The following is a 17,791-nucleotide window of genomic DNA, read 5'->3' on the forward strand; positions in this document are numbered from 1 at the left end:
TGGTCCTCCAAGTTGTATTTAGTTGTCCTATCTTAGTTTCCTCTAACCTGACAGTTGCTCAGTCATTGTTGTTTGTGGCCTTTTGAAGAATAGCAATATTTTGTAAAATATCTCTCAACTTTAGTTTCTCCATGTCAGTTAGAACTGGACATGGAACAACAGACTGGTTCCAAATAGGAAAAGGAGTACGTCAAGGCTGTATATTGTCACCCTGCTTATTTAACTTATATGCAGAGTACATCATGAGAAATGCTGGGCTGGAAGAAGCACAAGCTGGAATCAAGATTGCCAGGAGAAATATCAATAACCTCAGATATGCATATGACACCACCCTTATGGCAGAAAGTGAAGAGGAACTGAAAAGCCTCATGATGAAAGTGAAAGAGGAGAGTGAAAAAGTTGGCTTAAAGCTCAACGTTCAGAAAACGAAGATCATGGCATCTGGTCCCATCACTTCATGGGAAATAGATGGGGAAACAGTAGAAACAGTGTCAGACTTTTATTTCTGGGGGCTCCAAAATCACTGCAGATGGTGACTGCAACCATGAAATTAAAAGACATTTACTCCTTGGAAGGAAAGTTATGACCAACCTAGATAGCGTATTGAAAAGCAGAGACATTATTTTGCCAACAAAGGTCCCTCTAGTCAAGGCTATGGTTTTTCCAGTGGTCATGTATGGATGTGAGAGTTGGACTGTGAGGAAAGCTGAGCACTTAAGAATTGATGCTTTTGAACTGTGGTGTTGGAGAAGACTCTTGAGAGTCCCTTGGACTGCAAGGAGATCCAACCAGTCCATTCTAAAGGAGATCAGTCCTGGGTGTTCTTTGGAAGGAATGATGCTAAAGCTGAAACTCCAGTACTTTGCCCACCTCATGCGAAGAGTTGACTCATTGGTAAAGACCCTGATGCTGGAAGGCATTGAAGGCAGGAGGAGAAGGGGACGACAGAGGATGAAATGGCTGGATGGCATCACCGACTTGATGGACATGAGTTTGAGTAAACTCCAGGAGTTGGTGATGGACAGGGAGGCCTGGCGTGCTGATTCATGGGGTCTCAAAGAGTTGGACACGACTGAGCAACTGAACTGATAATCAGGTTATACCTTTTTGACAAATACTTTCTCATTGCATGCTCAAATACTTTCTCATTGCATGCTCAAATACTTTAGATAAATATCTAGTATTATTTTTATTGCTATCAAATTGTGATTATTTACCTTTCAGGTAGCAGAGGTATTCATTCTCTTAATGACGCATAGAAAGTTAGGGAAAGAAAGATGATTAATGAAAAGCAGATCCTGTGTTTAAGTGATGTATTTGCTCTTGACATTTCAACTTGTCTAACTTTAGCACATACATATTCTGAACTTACTCCATACATCCAGCCAACTTTATTCAATGCAGAGGCCATTACTCCCCATTTCCCTGTAGAAGTGATCAGCCTTCACTCTGCACCATCTTCCAGTCAATCTTCAATCACTGACACTTGACTTCTGCCCACACTCCATCAGAGAGCCTGTTCTTGTAAAAGCATCTTTATTATGCAGTCAAATTAGTATCTTCCAGGTCTTATCTTTCCAAACCTCTTTGCATCAAATAGTGGTGAAACTTGAAATTCTCTTCTCACTAAAGTACCATATTATCAAATGCTAATCTTCCTTGTGATAGTCTAATGATTCTTTCTCTTATTTTTCACCCAAAACCTCCCTCCATCCCCACTTCTGAAATGTCACTGTCAGTGCCCCCAAGTCCTGTCTTGGCTTATCAGTCTTCTTGGCCTCTTTATCCTTCTGGGTAATCCTGTCTCGTAGTTTCAGGTACCATTTCAGCCCTAATGACTTCCAAATTCATTTTCCAGCCCCTGGTGAACTGTAGATTTAAGCAAAAAGCCAGCCTAATTGTTCATTTCACAGACTTTAAGTTCTCTGTGTCTGAAACCAAAATACTTTCTCCCCATCGTTACCTTTTTCCCATGTCTCTGTTTTAGTGGTACCTCCCTTTGTGCAGCCATTCAGGCTGTTTCTTAAGAGTTATCTTTGAATCCTACATCTTCCTCAGCCCCGCAGTGTAACTTATCACCAAATGCTGCTGATTTTACATCTTTGTCAATTCTTGCCCAGATCACTGCAGTACCACGCCAACTGTTTTCCTCTGCCTTCACCGTTGTCTTCCTCAAGTCAAGCTCTGTACCACTAAGATTGAGCAACCCAAAATGCAAATAGTAACACATCCAGTTTATGATGAGATTTACTGTTTCCACAGGACTACTTGTTGTTTGTTAAACATGACTGATCTCATTTAATGTTTGCAAAACCCTATTATCCCTGTTTGTACTGATGAGGAAAGTAACTCAGCTAATAAGCAGGGTGATTGACATGTAACTGTCTGAGCCACCAGGGAAGCCCAAAACCAAATCTATCAGATCCCAAAGCCCTCATTAGCAATTTTATAAAGTTGACCACCTCATTCTTCTACTTAAGGCGTGACATTGGCTTCTAATCTGCAGGGTAAAGTCTCAGTTCTTGAAGACATGTCTGGCTCTGCTGACCTTCCGTTTGCCTGTCTCCCAGCCTCACCTCTTGCCTTGGCTGGCCTCTCACTTGATGCTCTAATATAACCACAATGCTTGTAGTCACTACATGTGAGAAATATGTGTGTGCCTTTGCCCATCCTCTCCCCTCTATTTGAAATGTCACAATTATCCTCTAACTAGACTCCTACCAATCAATCTGGTTTACTCCCATTCATCATTTAAGGTCCAGCTCTGAAAGGACATAAATTTGTGAAATTTATAAAACTTCAGTTTGTGAAAAAGGAAATACACATGACTAATAAATGTGATTATTTCTTAAAGTGACAAAAATTTACACAACTTAAATTATCCAAAGTGATTTGTTAGATAAGTCACAATGGATAGACTTAGGTAAAATTACATAGAAGACAAATGACATGAAATATTTTTATGAGACATTGTGTGGAAGGCTGTCAACTATGAAATAGTATCTATAAACATGTTGTAATTTTTGTAAATCTAATTATTGTGAATCATAGATAAAAGACTAGACAGATAACTGTAACCTATAGTAGATGAAGAGTGATTTTGATATCATTCAAGTATCTAAATGTTCTGTAGTGTATGCATTTTGCTAAAATAAGAAAAGTAAATTTTGGTGAAAGAAGTACCAATTCTAGGCTTTCCTTCCTCCTGAAAGCTAGATCTAATACCTACCTCCTGCTGGGTCAGTTAACCACCCTGTGTGTTCTCATAATACCCCATGCATATCTTCATTATCACCCTTAGTACAGTATCGTATGGCATGTATTTGTCTCCTCTCTCACAGCACTAGGAGCTTTTTGAGAAGGGGTGGTATATCTCTGTAGCCCAGTTATGCCTGGATATGGCAAGCATCCATTTGGTATGTGAGCATGAATAAATGAATAGATTTAAAAATATTGTTCCATGGGACTGTTTGTGTTTATCATATCTTAAGAGGTTTAGAAATTTATGCTATTAATCAGGCATTACCTGGGGCAGTAGAAAAAGGCTTCACTTTTGGTGAATCTGACTTCAAGCTGAGAGTGACCCAGTTCTTGACAGTCATCGTATTGAAAGCACCACCACCACACTTGGGTAGCAGTTAGTGCGGTTGTAGATGTGAAATCATAGCCCAGATAACCACCCCAGTGGGGTTGTATTTGGCCAATGTAAGTATTTACCAGGCTTTTCTGATGGTGAAGAGAAAGCCTTTCAGCAGGTAAAGAATCCACCTGCAATGCAAGAGACACAGCAGACACAGTTTCAATCCCTGGTTCAGGAAGATCCCCTGGAGATGGGCATGACAACCTACTCCAGTATTCTTGCCTAGAGAATCCCATGGACTGAGGAGCCTGGTGGGCTCCAGTCCCAAGAATCGTAAAGAGTTGGACAGCTGAGCAACTAAGCACAAACACACACAAATATTTAACAATGGCAAATACCACAGTGGTATTTTAGGGGCGTCTTAGGGGAAATTGGGCTTCCCTGGTGGCTCAGACAGTAAAGTGTCTGCCTACAACACGGGAGACCCGAGTTCAATCCCTGGACCGGGAAGATCTCCTGGAGAAGGAAATGGCAACCCCACTCCAGCATTCTTGCCTGGAAAATCCCGTGGATGGACAAGCCTGGTAGGCTACAGTCCATGGGGTCACAAAGAGTCAGACACGACTGAGTGACTTCACTTTAGGGGAAACTGGGCATTTAAAGATACATCCAGAATCTCATATTGTGATGTTGCCATTTGACCACAGGTTGGTAATTATTCAGTATTCTTGGGCTTCCCTGTTGGCTCAGATGGTAAAGAATCTGCCTGCAATGAGAGAGACCTGGGTTTGATCCCTGGGTTGGGAAGATCCCCTGGAGGAGGACATGGCAACCCACTCTAGTATTCTTGGGCTTCCCTGGTAGCTCAGCTGGTAAAGAACCCATCTGCAATGTAGGAGACCTTGGTTCAGTTCCTGGATGGGGAAGATCCCCTGGAGAAAGGATAGGCTACTCACTGCAGTATTCTGGGACTTCCCTAGTGGCTAGATAGTAAAGAATCCACCTGCAATGTGGGAGACCTGACTTTCTTGGTTCCAATTTTTAGTTATGCCAAATGATACAAATTATCATTGGGCTTTCAGACTAGGCTACAAAATAGCAAAATATGTTTTAAAAATATATAGTATTTACCTACTACAAGTGAAATTCTGTCTCTGAATTCTATTAATTTCCTAATTACTGAGACACAGTAGTTTTTCTGTCCCTCATGTGCTAATATTTTGGAGAACTGCATCTTATACTCAACATCATATAATGATATACCAAATTGTTTTATAATCTTTGGTGTCCTAGAATTGCAAACATAGTAATTATTACTATATTTATGAATTAACAGCAAGATGTCAATTCTACTGTAAAAGAATATCTATTTGGGAAACAAGTACATTTTAAAATAAGAGAAAATTTAACCAGCATATAGTCTTTGTTGTTTTTTATAATGCATTTTAGAGTTGTATGGAATGAAATTGAACAGAACCATTTTGGCCTGTTGGATATGCTAATAAATCAGCCAACACTTGTCTCTCCACAGATCACAAATGTGCACAGCAGCCGGGCCCTTGACGTTCAGTTCCTGGACGCTGGCACTGTGATGTCTGTGAAAGTGTCTGAGCTCAGGGAAATCCCCCCTCGGTTTCTCCAAGAAATGATCTCAGTGCCACCTCAGGTACTGTATGTACAGCCTGGGAGACTAACTGGAGGGAATTTGAACGCATTCATAATCACATTGTGAGATGCTCTCTCAGGTTTTGATAATGATTGAGCTTACAGCAAAACTGGAAATAATCCAAATGTGGAGTGGCCAACTGGATTTCAGATGTAAAATTTTGCTTAGACAAGGCCGCCAGTCAGACTTAGAGAATGTTGTTTGATAAATGTTCTTTCAAGCATGTTGAGTCATCAGGCTATATTGTCCAGTTAGAGATTCTATTTTAATAATTAGATGACTGTGCTGGCTTCTACACAGTTTCAGGATATTATATGTCAATATTTACTTCCAGAGTTCTTAATTAAGTAACCTGTCTTGGATATGTTTATATTTAACCTTTTCCACATAGATTTCGGGGGCTTGCCTGATAGCTCAGTTGATAAAGATTCCACCTGCAATGCGGGAGACCCTGGTTCGATTCCTGGGTTGGGAAGATCCACTGGAGAAGGGATAGGCTACTCACTCCAGTATTCTTGGGCTTCCCTTGTGGCTCTGCTGGTAAAGAATCCACCTGCAATGCAGGAGACCTGGGTTTTATCCCTGGGTTGGGAAGATTCCCTGGAGAAGTATTCTGGCCTGGAGAATTCCGCTGACCGTATAGTCCACAGGGTCGCAAAGGGTCGGACATTACCGAGCGACCTTCACTTCACTTCCATAGATTACAGTGAAAAGATTAACTGTAGTCTATTATTCCTCTCTTGATAGAAATCCAGATGATAAGAAGTTTGAACACCTCTGACCTCTGTACCCCTTGTTAGAACACCCATCCGGGGCCAGCCTTACCTAGAAAAGGTTCCCAGGGCTGGAGGGGAAGGGGGATCTGTCCTACTGCTTCTGAGTGTCTGAAGGTTATGCAAAGTGTACCTTCTTGATAAAAGCCACTATAAGTTTTTCTATTAACCTTACTGGATTTGTTGTTTGATAATTGTGAAGTTGGGAGAACCTTTATAACCAGCTAGGCCAAGCCTCTGGCTAATAGCATCTCCCTAAGAGGTTGAGAGTAGCAAACGGATGGCCTTTGGCCAAGGCTGATCCATGAATATTGGATCTGAGCTGTTGGCTCGTATAGTGTTTTAAAATGTGAGTTAGTCGTTTGCTTCTATCTTCTGAAACAAGAAAATGTGACTCTACTGAGCAGTCCCTTTTATAGGACAGCACTCTAAGGGAGTTTGGGAGTGCTGTTCTCTGTAGGGGAGGGTGCAAGCTCTCCAGTGCCCAGGCCCCAGCCAGCCTGCCTCACTCCCTCATGCCTACTAGGTAGCGTCTGCTCTCAGTGACCACCCCACACAAAAAGGAGCCTCATCCAAGGGGCACAGTGGGAGACTGGGGGCCCTCAAGGGTGAAGAAAGGTGTGACAGTGAGCGTGGGGCTCAGAAAGGAAAGGAGGAATGTAAGAATCCTGGAAGTAAATTTGATCTCCTTCACAAAATTGCCTCCATCAATTCAAAGGCTCCCATGAGACTGGAGGGAGTCCCTGGGGTTATCTTTTCCTACCTGAGGTAGACATTCTCCAGAAGCTTGTGCAATGATGGTGGGAGCTAGAAAGCATCAGGGAAAATGAGGCTTTTAGGTATCGACAGGTTTCAGTTTTTCTTAGCCTTCTTAATTCTCGTAACAACCTCGTTCAAAAGTGAAAGTGGCTCAGTCTTGTCCGACTCTTTGCGACCCTATGGGCTATAGGCCATGGAATTCTCCAGGCCGGAATACTGGAGTGGGTAGCCTTTCCCTTCCTCAGGGGAATCTTCCCAACCCAGGGATAGAACCTAGGTCTCCCACATTGCAGGTGGATTCTCTACCAGCTGAGCCACAAGGGAAGCCCTCCTTCAAAAAAGTGAGCACGAGTGCCTGGGGTACTCTAGAAATGCTTTATTCAGCAGTAAATCTCCACAAAGAGTTCAACAGTGAGTCAGATTTGCTCCAAATGACACTTCATTTTTTTTTTTTAAGTTGGACTTAGCGGAAGGATTTCAATATAAGTCCTAATCTTGTTTTCATGACCTTGTGACCTTACTTACACAGGTTAGTATGTCTGAGTCTGTTTCACCATCTGTGAAATCAGATGGCAACACTAGCCGGCCAGTATTATAGTATTGTATTGTAAGGTGAGAAGTCCGTACCGTGCCTTTATAACCCTGGCTCATAGGAATAAAGATAATGGTAGTAATATAAATAGGAACACAGACGCTCCAGCCCAAGAGCTGTGATTGTCACTATTAGCTGTTGCTTGCTTTCTGTCTTGGTAACATTTGACTTGTATGAAAATAATATTGACATTACTCTCAAGTACCTATTTTAAGATGGTGTGCCCTCTTTTCCATTGTGTTTTATTTTCAGGCTATCAAGTGCTGTTTAGCAGATCTTCCACAATCTATTGGCATGTGGACCCCTGATGCTGTGCTTTGGCTAAGAGATTCTGTTTTGAATTGCTCAGACTGTAGCATTAAGGTTAGTTATCTTAGTGGTCTTGATAAACGGGAGCTTGTCAGCCAAAAGGACTCATTTGGTTTTTGTGAAAGAATTTTATCTTTCTGTAAATTGATGCTTTCACATCTGACACACTTTTATAGTTAGGAGATTGATTACATGTGTAGCTATGAGACATTTCATGGTTTAATTTTTATTTAAGAATTTATCCTGTATCTGCAGTATCATGTTTAAACCTTTTATATAATTTTTTGATTATTAATAAAGTAGCAGATAGTTTTCAGCTCTTCAATTTGCTCCATGATAAGGAATTAAGTACCCAACAAAGGACCACAATCTCTCTCTTTTTTCGTTAAGATTTATTTACTTATGTTTATTTTTTTGGCTGTGTTGGGTCTTCATGCTGCATGAGCTTTTCTGTAGTTGTGGAGAGCAGGGGCTACTTTCTTGTTGCAGAGCGAGGACTCTAGTGCAGTGGTTCAGCAGTTGAAGCACGTGAACGTAGTTGCTCTACAGCACATGGGATCTTCCCAGACCAGGGATTGAACTGATGTCCCTTGCATTACAAGGTGGATTCTTAATCACGGGACCACTAGAGAAGCCCTGGACCATATATTTCTTGATAAATGTTTCTTTAAAGGCCATTTAAGTAAGTTCTGTGTGTCTTTTTTTTCCTAAAGTAAAATGAATTATAAACAAATTTTGCTTATAATCTTGGTTTTTTGTCTCTTTCCTGCTGCTGCTGCTAAGTCGCTTCAGTCGTGTCCGACTCTGTGCGACCCCATAGACGGCAGCCCACCAGGCTCCCCCATCCCTGGGATTCTCTAGGCAAGAATACTGGAGTGGGTTGCCATTTCCTTCTCCAATGCATGAAAGTGAAAAGTGAAAGTCAAGTCGCTCAGTCGTGTCCGACTCTTGGCGACCCCATGGACTGCAGCCTACCAGGCTCCTCTATCCATGGGATTTTCCAGGCAAGAGTACTGGAGTGGGGTGCCATTAAACTTATATAAACTGCTTTCTTTCTTTCACTAATGTGTTTCTTTTTCATACTCTTCAATCTTTATATCAAAAACACTGTTCATATTTCCAAGAATAGAAATATAACATTAAAAAAAAAAATGTAAGATAGTATTTCTCTATTTTAACTAATGTAAATAGTGTTATAATTTTATACAAGCATGTAAGAGTTAACAGTGAAATGTCCTTGAGAAATCTCTTCATGAGATTTCAGTTGTTCTAGCCCACACTGATTTTCCTGTTTTCATTCTCCTCTAGGGCTTATCATAGACAGTCACACAGTTATGCACCGTTTTGTATTCTTCAGTTGCCACATGAATATTGTTTTCTCAGCTACATTTTCAGCTCCTAAAGCCAGGGTATTGGTCAATAAAAATGTTTTTAGAGGTTGATGGTTGAAATAGTGTTTGTGTACCATTAATATCAAAATGAATTAACAGTACTTCATTAACCCTCCAAAAGATGAATTTAAATTGACTCCTCTTGCTACAAGGAAAACTTTTAAAGTAAATGACTTTAGAAGGATTGCCATGTTGGTGTTTCCTTGTCTTCATGTCTGTGTTCCTGCCTTTCATTTCTTAGCCCAGCTTGATAAAAGATAGAAGTATCTCATTTTTGTTGTTCCTAAGATAAACCAGAGGAGCTGGTGAGAAGAATTAACAGACACCCAGCCCTCGGGGGCACACAGCAGCCTAGTCCCAGTTACCAGCGTGTGGGGCTTCTGTACAGACTCTCCCACTGCCAACAGAAGAATGTAGACAGGTCGTCGGAGGTCTCCTGGGCTAAAGGTGCAAAATGGCAACTAATTTTGGCCTATTCAATGGAGCTTTCTTCCTCTTTTTCTCCCAAGGCCCCTCTCCTCTTATGTAACTAGGGAAGAGGAAGAGGGGTGAGAACAGATATTAGGACCAAATAAGGAATTTGGACCCAGGGTCCCAAAAGATATGGTGAAAGGCAAAGCTTTTTCCTTCCCCTCCCTGTCTGAGGGTACACCAGCACTAAGCAGAATGCTTATAGGATGTTTTGCTATTTGTGTTGTTTTTATTGTTGAAGTTGGATGATGAACACATGGGGATTCACCATGATATTCTTTCTACTTGGAGTGTTTTAACATATCACTAATTTTAAAAAATTAGTCATGGTAATTGGACTCAGACCTTTAGTAAGTCTTAGGTATTTTCAGTTTTTAGAGGTTAGTAAATTTTCCATTTCTACAAGGTGCTGCTTGTTTCTAGACTGCTTGGACCTACAAGCTTATTCTTTGCTCCAGCTGTGATAGACAACTCATCTGACCTTAAATAAACTGATTTTTAGCAAGTTGGGTTTTTTGCAGAGTGCTGTTTTTTAATATTTAAAGTTAACATAATGACCTCTAGGAATCCAGCATGAACTTGGATTTCTTAAATTGGTGTTTTGTGTTTTCCAAAGGTTACAAAAATGGATGAAACCAGAGGTATAGCACATATTTATTTATTCACCCCCAAGAACTTCCCCGATCCTCACCGCAGTATCAATCGCCAGATTACAAACGCAGACTTATGGAAACATCAGAAGGATGTGTTTCTGAGTGCCATATCCAGTGGAGCCAGCTCCCCCAACACCAAAAGTGCAAACACCCCCATTTTGGGCAACACTGGAGAGAATTTCAGAAAGAGCCTGACGGATGTCCTCAAGAAGTCTGTGGTCAACCACCCCAGCTCTTTCTTTACAAAGGAACTGCCACCTCCTGTCCACTTATCCAAGCCAGGAGAACACATGGATGTGTATGTGCCTGTGGCCTGTCACCCCGGCTACTTTGTCATCCAGCCATGGCAGGAGATACACAAGCTGGAAGTTCTGATGGAAGAGATGATTCTTTATTACAGTGTGTCTGAGGAGCGCCACGTGGCAGTGGAGAAAGACCAAGTGTATGCTGCCAAAGTGGAAAATAAGTAGGTCCTTAGACAGAGCCTTCTATTCTCCTCCTAAGAAAAATCTGTAGAATGATACCAAGAGTCCTTAATCCCTGCAGGGGGACTTGTGTTAGTTCCCCATTCATGCCCGACTCTTTGGGATCCCGTGGACTGCAGCCCACCCGGCTCCTCACTCCATGGGATTTTCCAGGCAAGCATACTGGAGTGCCATTTGGAACTACACAAATGGGTATTCTGAATGTGAAACAAGACCAGTGAATTATGTGATTTTCTAATATTTAAAATGATGTTGTTTAGCTGAAAATTGAATGATCATGTTCCTGTTAAAACCTAATTATATCAGAAGTGAAGTTTTAAATATTTTTTCTACTTTCCTGTGAGAAAAAATATTTAGTATTTATATTTACTATTTAGGAAATAATGTTTTTTTGGATGACTTTTAAATTTTAAAAATAAGATATTTACTGGAGAAAAGTTAGAAAATCCGAAAAAGTATAAGAAAACAAGATCAGCCAACCACCATAACTCCTGTTAAACTACTTATGTATTTCTTCTAGGTTTTTTCAATATACGTATTTCTACAATCAGTATATTACTATATGTAATTTCATACCTACTTTTTTCATTTTAATATAATTCTGTGAACCGTTTTTCATGTGATACCATTTCTTCATAAACATTTTTAATGGCTAAATATTCTATCTTAAAGAGAAATCACAATTTACTTACCATTTTCTTTTTTATAGGTTTTTTTTCCTCCCAGACTTTTCACTGTTGTAAATAATGTTGAACTGAAATCTTTGTTCAACTCTCTGATTATTTATGGGATAGATTCCTAGACGAGAAATCCCTTGTTTAAAGATTACAGGATTTTTGATATAGGCAGTTGGTTGCTTCCTAGAGAGCTTTTGCCACCTTTATAAGGTACAGACAGCAATGCATATTTCACTGCTCTTTAGCCGTTGTATTTCCCTGGTGGCTCAGATGGTAAAGGGTCTACCTACAAAGTGGGAGACCCAGGTTCAGTCCCTGGGTCGGAAAGATCCCCTGGAGAAGGAAATGGGAACCCATCCCAGTATCCTTGCTTAGAAAATCCCATGGACAGAGGACCCTGGTAGGCTACAGTCCATGGGGTCACATAGAGTTGGACATGACTGAGCAACTTCACTTTCTTTCTTAGCCATTGGACAGTGAGGCTTTGTTTAATACTTTCAGTCTGTTTTCTCATGTTTGCACATTTGGATCCACACAAAGAACTGTCTCTCCCCCTACCCTTCTTGACCCAGCATACACACAGGCACATACCCCTAAACTCAGTTTAAAAAAGATCAACTGCTTATTTTTTCTAGAAAGTACTTTCATTCATTCTTACAATAAATACCTTAACCATAGGCATTTATAGAATTTTGTAATTTTTGTGGGAGGAAAAAAAATTTTAACTCAAAATTGAAAAGTATAATAGTATCATTCTGAAGAGCGTTCAAGTTATATGTCACAGCTTTTCATCTTTAAAAAAATATTTTTACCATGTCATGTTATTTACAGTCATAAGCATAAATGGGTTTCAATACAGGAACATAGTATAAATTTACCCTTCAGAATTGCTGTTGGATAGTTTAGTCACAGTTAAAGCTAAACTGATGCTAACTCTTATCTGAGGAGCAGATTAATGGTGACTAGTGGTGAGTAGGTCCCACTGGAGCGAAGGGTCCTGTGAAGAAAACCCAAACACTGGAGACTGTATTCAGGACTTCTGACTCCACCCCGACACCTCCTTGGGTCTGACAGCTCTGCTGAGTCAGGACTCTTGGGTTAGATCAGTTAACTTGTCTTAGATAACCAAGGGATGCCTTATCTGTACGAAGAGATTGTCTAATATTTTTTGAAACTTTACAAACTGAATCCATTTAAAGTGCTTAGAGCTTCTATCTTGCTTACAACCCAGGACTATTTATTAAATTTTGCTCTCAGCTCTGGCAAGTTAAGACTTAGGAATTTCATGTATACTTTCGATTACAGTGGTTTCCACAGTTACCACAATATAGGAATAACCTAGACAACTTATTAAAAATGCAGGCTCCCCTTCCTCGCCCCTGGACTGCTGAGTCAGAATCTCTTGACAGTGGAACCCCAGAATCTGTTTTAAGTAAACTCTCCAGGTGATCCACATGCAGCCTTGTACTAAAATTGGTAATGTAGTCAAAACTGAAGCCTTATTTAAGCTGTTAGTTTTGAAAGTTGAAAGCTAAATAGAAATGCAATATGTAGGTTTTTCTGATGGTTCTCTCCTCACTGCTCTGTACCTCTTTTTATAGACTGAAAGCACAGACCACTGTCAGTTATTTGCCTGGTACAGCTTAAAGACAGTGATATTGGTGGAAGCCAAATGTTTTTATCTCCTTTTATACTTACACAAATCAGCAGCCTGCACCAAACTGGCATTTCCACAAATGGAAATTTCTCTTCAGATTAATCTAAGTCTTATTTGCACAGCTTATCTTCATTTGAATAATACTTATGATAATGGCTACCATTTGCCAAGTGCCTGTTATATGCCAAATGAATGTGTTAGGTACTTAAAATGTATTATTTCTTCAAGTAAATTAAAACTAAACATTACGCATGAGGTGACTGAGGCACAGAGAGGTTAGATGAAGAGCCTAGAGTGACATGATGGGAAAATGGCCCAGATGGGACACCAGCTCAGGTCTGTTTGGCCCCCAAAGCTCATGTACTTTTTATGATACTTTTTTGTGTCCCTATTGTCTCTGTGGTTCATGGATTATTGCTTGCTGCACTTTGGGCTTATCTGAAGGCTTCTGGAGTTCGTCCCAGAAACTCAATCACATAGAATGTTTGAAGTCAGTCTGTGTAGCTTTCTTCTGGCGTTCATGCTACAGCATCTGTGTGTGGGTTCCTGTACCTGTTTTCGCCCAGTGTGCTCTGGCTGGAGAATCGGCTGCTGCAGCCAGCCCCTGCCCAGCGTGTGTTGCAGTGATGAGGCTGCTGTTCCACTGGGCTTGTGGCTGATGATCTTGTTTCGGGAGTGGCTGGGTCTGCTGCCCAATGCAGAGCCTGACCCACACCTTTCAGGAGCAGAGACACTTACGTTTTAGACATTATCGACAGTCATCCTTTTCTTAGTATAATAATATTCTTTAATCATGTAATCAAGACATAGGACTTTAGAATGATCCTTCATACCTAAACTTTGAAGTCTAGGTTTTTCTCATTTTGATTGAGATGAGGTCCAGAGGAGGAACGTATATTCATGTGAATTTCTTTCTCACATCTTGAACTTGAGGTCTGAAATCATACTCTTCTTCCTCCCTCCCCCTGCCCCCACACACTCTGTGCTTTCCTATCCTTTATAGGTTCTTTATTTTAGGGGGATTAAATTTTGTGTTTCATGTTATCTCGGGTTTGTAATTCCTTACTTGGCAAAATTAAAATGATCAATCAATGTTCAAAACTTCTTGTCCTCTTTTCCCAGCCTGGCTTCCCAGTCTGACTGTCTCTTCCATTCCTCCACACTCCACTTTCCAGCTGCACAGTAGCCACCTCACTGCTCCACCCTGTTCTGCAGTCTTCTATGTTTTTGTTTTTTTCCTCCTGCGTGTCCTCAGCTAGCCCTGGCTTGCTTTCCTCTTTCTTGCTTTCCTCTTTCTATCTTTCACACATTGCATCACTAAGTTGCGTCCGACTCTTTGCAACCTATGAACTGTAGCCCACCAGACTCGTCTGTGCATGGGATATTTCAAGCAAGAATACTGGAGTGGGTTGCCATTTCCTCCTCCAGGGGATCTTCCCCATCCAGGGATTGAACCCGCATCTCCAGTGTCTCCTGTACTGGCAGGTGGGTTCTCTACCACTGAGCCACCTGGAAAGCCCACCACACATGGACCTTGTTCCAAACGTGTGGCCATCTCCTGTCTCCCCATCGGAGTGAAGGGATCCATTAGCCTTGTCCTGGTTGTCCTCCATGCCACTGTTTTCCTCCTGCTTAGAGGTGGTTCTCCTTTATCAGCTCCATGAGGCTTGTAAAAGGGTATTGAGTGAACAAATTCCATCAAATGAGCCAGTGGCAAAACAGAGAATAGTAACCTCTGGAAAAAGAAGAAGCAGTCTCCTAAAAACTTCTATAACAATACAGTTTTATATTTTGATGAACAACATTTATATTTATTTTTCTTTTTATAAAAAAAATGTTGCCCTTAAAGCAAGTGTTGACTTTGTTTTTCTTCTCTTTTAATCCAATGCACATCTAGGTGGCACAGGGTGCTTTTAAAAGGAATCCTGACCAATGGACTGGTGTCCGTGTACGAGCTGGACTACGGCAAACATGAATTAGTCAACATGAGAAAAGTGCAGCCCCTGGCAGACATGTTCCGCAAGCTGCCGTTCCAAGCAGTCACTGCTCAATTAGCAGGTAAGTTCTGGGGAGTCTGAACATCATTGTTTTCCAGTGGATTGTTGAACATTTGGGTTGTTTATGCTTTTACTGTAGAGTTAAGAAAAAGCCCACAGCTACATATACTAGCCAAAGTAAACAAATGGAAACAATGAAACAACCAACAGGAGGAGAACATTGCATGATTAATATTTCATAATTTATTACATAAATTATAATGCATTTACAAAATGGACTTTCAGAATTATGAAACATTCCTGGCTTGTAGAATATGACCGTTTTCATGGCCAATATTTGCATTGCAGCTAACAGCACAGAAGTGTGTGATTTTAGCACATGCACACCAGCCCATTGACTCTCATAAAATCTGAGGAGCTAAACTAATAGGCATAGAGTGGTACTTCTTTATGATAGTGTCTGATGAGATTCGTTTTATCTTCTATGAAAGCAGTGCAAGCGTCGGTGGCCCCTCCATGTGCCCTCTACCAGCAGTTAACATGGGTGCCTAGCTGAAGCTGTACCCAGACAGCTGGCAGCATTAGCAGAGGGTCTAGAGGTCAAGAGGGCTGAGGGGTGCCGACATCTCCAAGCATCTGGGCTGTGTGTCCTGCTGCGCTGGGAGTGGGGGGAGTGACGACCACATGTGCCACCCTCACTCTTTGCCCCCGACTCGCCCCATATGCTTAGTAGGCAGAACTAACTTGATCTCAGAAATGAGAGCAATTGTGTATATAAATTCTTATTGACAGCTTTTATGAAAGAGATAGGGATAGATAGACAGAGACGGTCTTATTTGCCAGTTTCTTTGTCTCCTCCTAGACTTCAAACGAAACTCTCATGGTGGGCAGATGCGAACCAAAACTGGCATCTTATGCATGGCGTGGCTACCATTGATCTGCTCTGAACTCAAAGTTCTAAATAACTAATGGTTGCATTTTTCATTTTCGCTTTCTAATGTTCAGGTTTTGCTGTCAACACCTGTTGTTAAACATGACAGTCAAACCTTCCAGTGAGCGTGTCTCTGTGAGTGAGGGGTGCATGGCACCGTCATCCCCACCCCCAGCTTTGTGGTCACAGTCACTGGTGCTGCTTGTGCAGGGGACTCTACAGCCACTTCTTGTCACTGAATTCGAACCATGCTGGGAGGTTTAGGCTCTGTTACCATCACTGAAGCAATGATTTACAGACTATTCTAGGCTTCCCTCATCAGAAGTTCTTAATATAATCCAAGAGGTTAGCCCACTCACTGATAGGTCTTTAAAATTATATATGAAACTCCCATACCTTCATCACTATGGGGCATAATTTATAGTTTATCTAATCTAGCATAAGTGAACTTAATTTTTGTTGGCTTAATAGTATTTCTTGAAAAATACATAATTCTAGTCTCAGTTTTGTTTTAAAACCTAATTCAGAATTCTCTAACTTGAGCTCTCAAGTTTAAAAGTCATGAGGATTTATTAATAGATATGCATGAGATTTTAAATTCATCTGGTCCAACCACTTTATTTTGTGAGAAGTAAACTGAGGCCTGAAGGATTAGCTGGTTTCCCTAAGATCATATCATTGCATAGAGGAAGGGCTAGGAATAGTAACTGAATCTCTAGACTTTCATTCCAGTGCTTTTACCATGATGATGTATGTGACTTTAAACACTGGAAGTGTATTGATTCTTCTTTTTTTTTTTTAACTCTATCTGGTTCATCAGAAAAAAATATGTGACTAAGAGAAATGTCATTGATATATTTTTCTCATCATCAATCTGTTATCTACATATACTTAAGGAAAATGGGCAGTCTTTATTATAACTTCATTTATAACATTCAAATGAAATTTGTGTCTGTAATTGAAGGTTTATAGGAGTAACCCCATTCGGAATAGAAAAACTGTAAGCAAGACTATTTTGAGATTGCTTGGCATCTCTGTTTTCAGTTAGGCAAGTCTAACCTGGTATGCTAAAGCTACTTTGCAACTGACTAAATAGTTTTCCATTATAACAGATCAAAGAAAGGCTCGTTTGACCCTTCATTGATCTTCGAATCCTTGTCTTTCTCTTAGGAGTGAAGTGTAACCAGTGGTCTGAGGAGGCTTCGATGGTGTTTCGAAATCATGTGGAGAAGAAACCTCTGGTGGCACTGGTGCAGACAGTTATAGAAAACACTAACCCTTGGGACCGGAAAGTAGTGGTCTATTTAGTGGACACATCGTTGCCGGACACCGATATCTGGATTCATGATTTTATGTCAGAGTATCTGGTAGAGCTTTCAAAGGTCAATTAATCACTGATTCTGAGACCTTGACAACTAATTCAGATTTTTTAGCAATAACAAAAATGTAGTAGGCTTTTAAAAAAAAATTACCTCTGCTACATGGCTTTGACTGCTGTGGGAAGTTGAAAAGAATATGCTTATTTTTTATTTTAAGCTTATGTTTGATGAAAGATATTTAACAAGTTTTGTCTTAATGGAGTTGACTTTCAAAGAGAATTGCACTTGAATTACTACTATAATATTAGAATTAAAATGTTTATCAATACAAAAACTGATTATCTTGTAATTTCTCGGCTTTCTGATCTTAAAGGCCCCTTTCCCTTTCCTGTTCATGTATTCTTCCTTGTTGTGCTCAGTTCTCCAGTTAGCTTGAGAATTTCATGGTTTAACCCTGCCCTAGTCTGGTGGTGGGTCCCAAAGCAGGTGGTCACCACACCATGTGAAGTCTCTCCCAAGTCTTCAGCACAT

The 17,791-nt window shown here is 40.7% G+C and overlaps 1 protein-coding gene across 1 annotated transcript in view; it reads left to right on the forward strand.

The window, feature by feature from the left end:
- TDRD7 (tudor domain containing 7) overlaps window positions 1–17,521 on the forward strand; it is a 76,227-nt gene extending 58,706 nt beyond the window's left edge. The window contains exons 12-16 of the mRNA XM_052645053.1: window positions 5,112–5,246; window positions 7,623–7,733; window positions 10,158–10,660; window positions 14,911–15,071; window positions 17,112–17,521. Coding sequence (XP_052501013.1) covers window positions 5,112–5,246; window positions 7,623–7,733; window positions 10,158–10,660; window positions 14,911–15,071; window positions 17,112–17,332 — 1,131 coding nt within the window. The 3' untranslated portion in view covers window positions 17,333–17,521. The remainder of the gene's footprint in view (window positions 1–5,111; window positions 5,247–7,622; window positions 7,734–10,157; window positions 10,661–14,910; window positions 15,072–17,111) is intronic.
- Window positions 17,522–17,791: the final 270 nt, after the last annotated feature.

This window comes from Budorcas taxicolor, chromosome 8, assembly GCF_023091745.1.
Source record: "Budorcas taxicolor isolate Tak-1 chromosome 8, Takin1.1, whole genome shotgun sequence".
NCBI lineage: Eukaryota > Metazoa > Chordata > Mammalia > Artiodactyla > Bovidae > Budorcas > Budorcas taxicolor.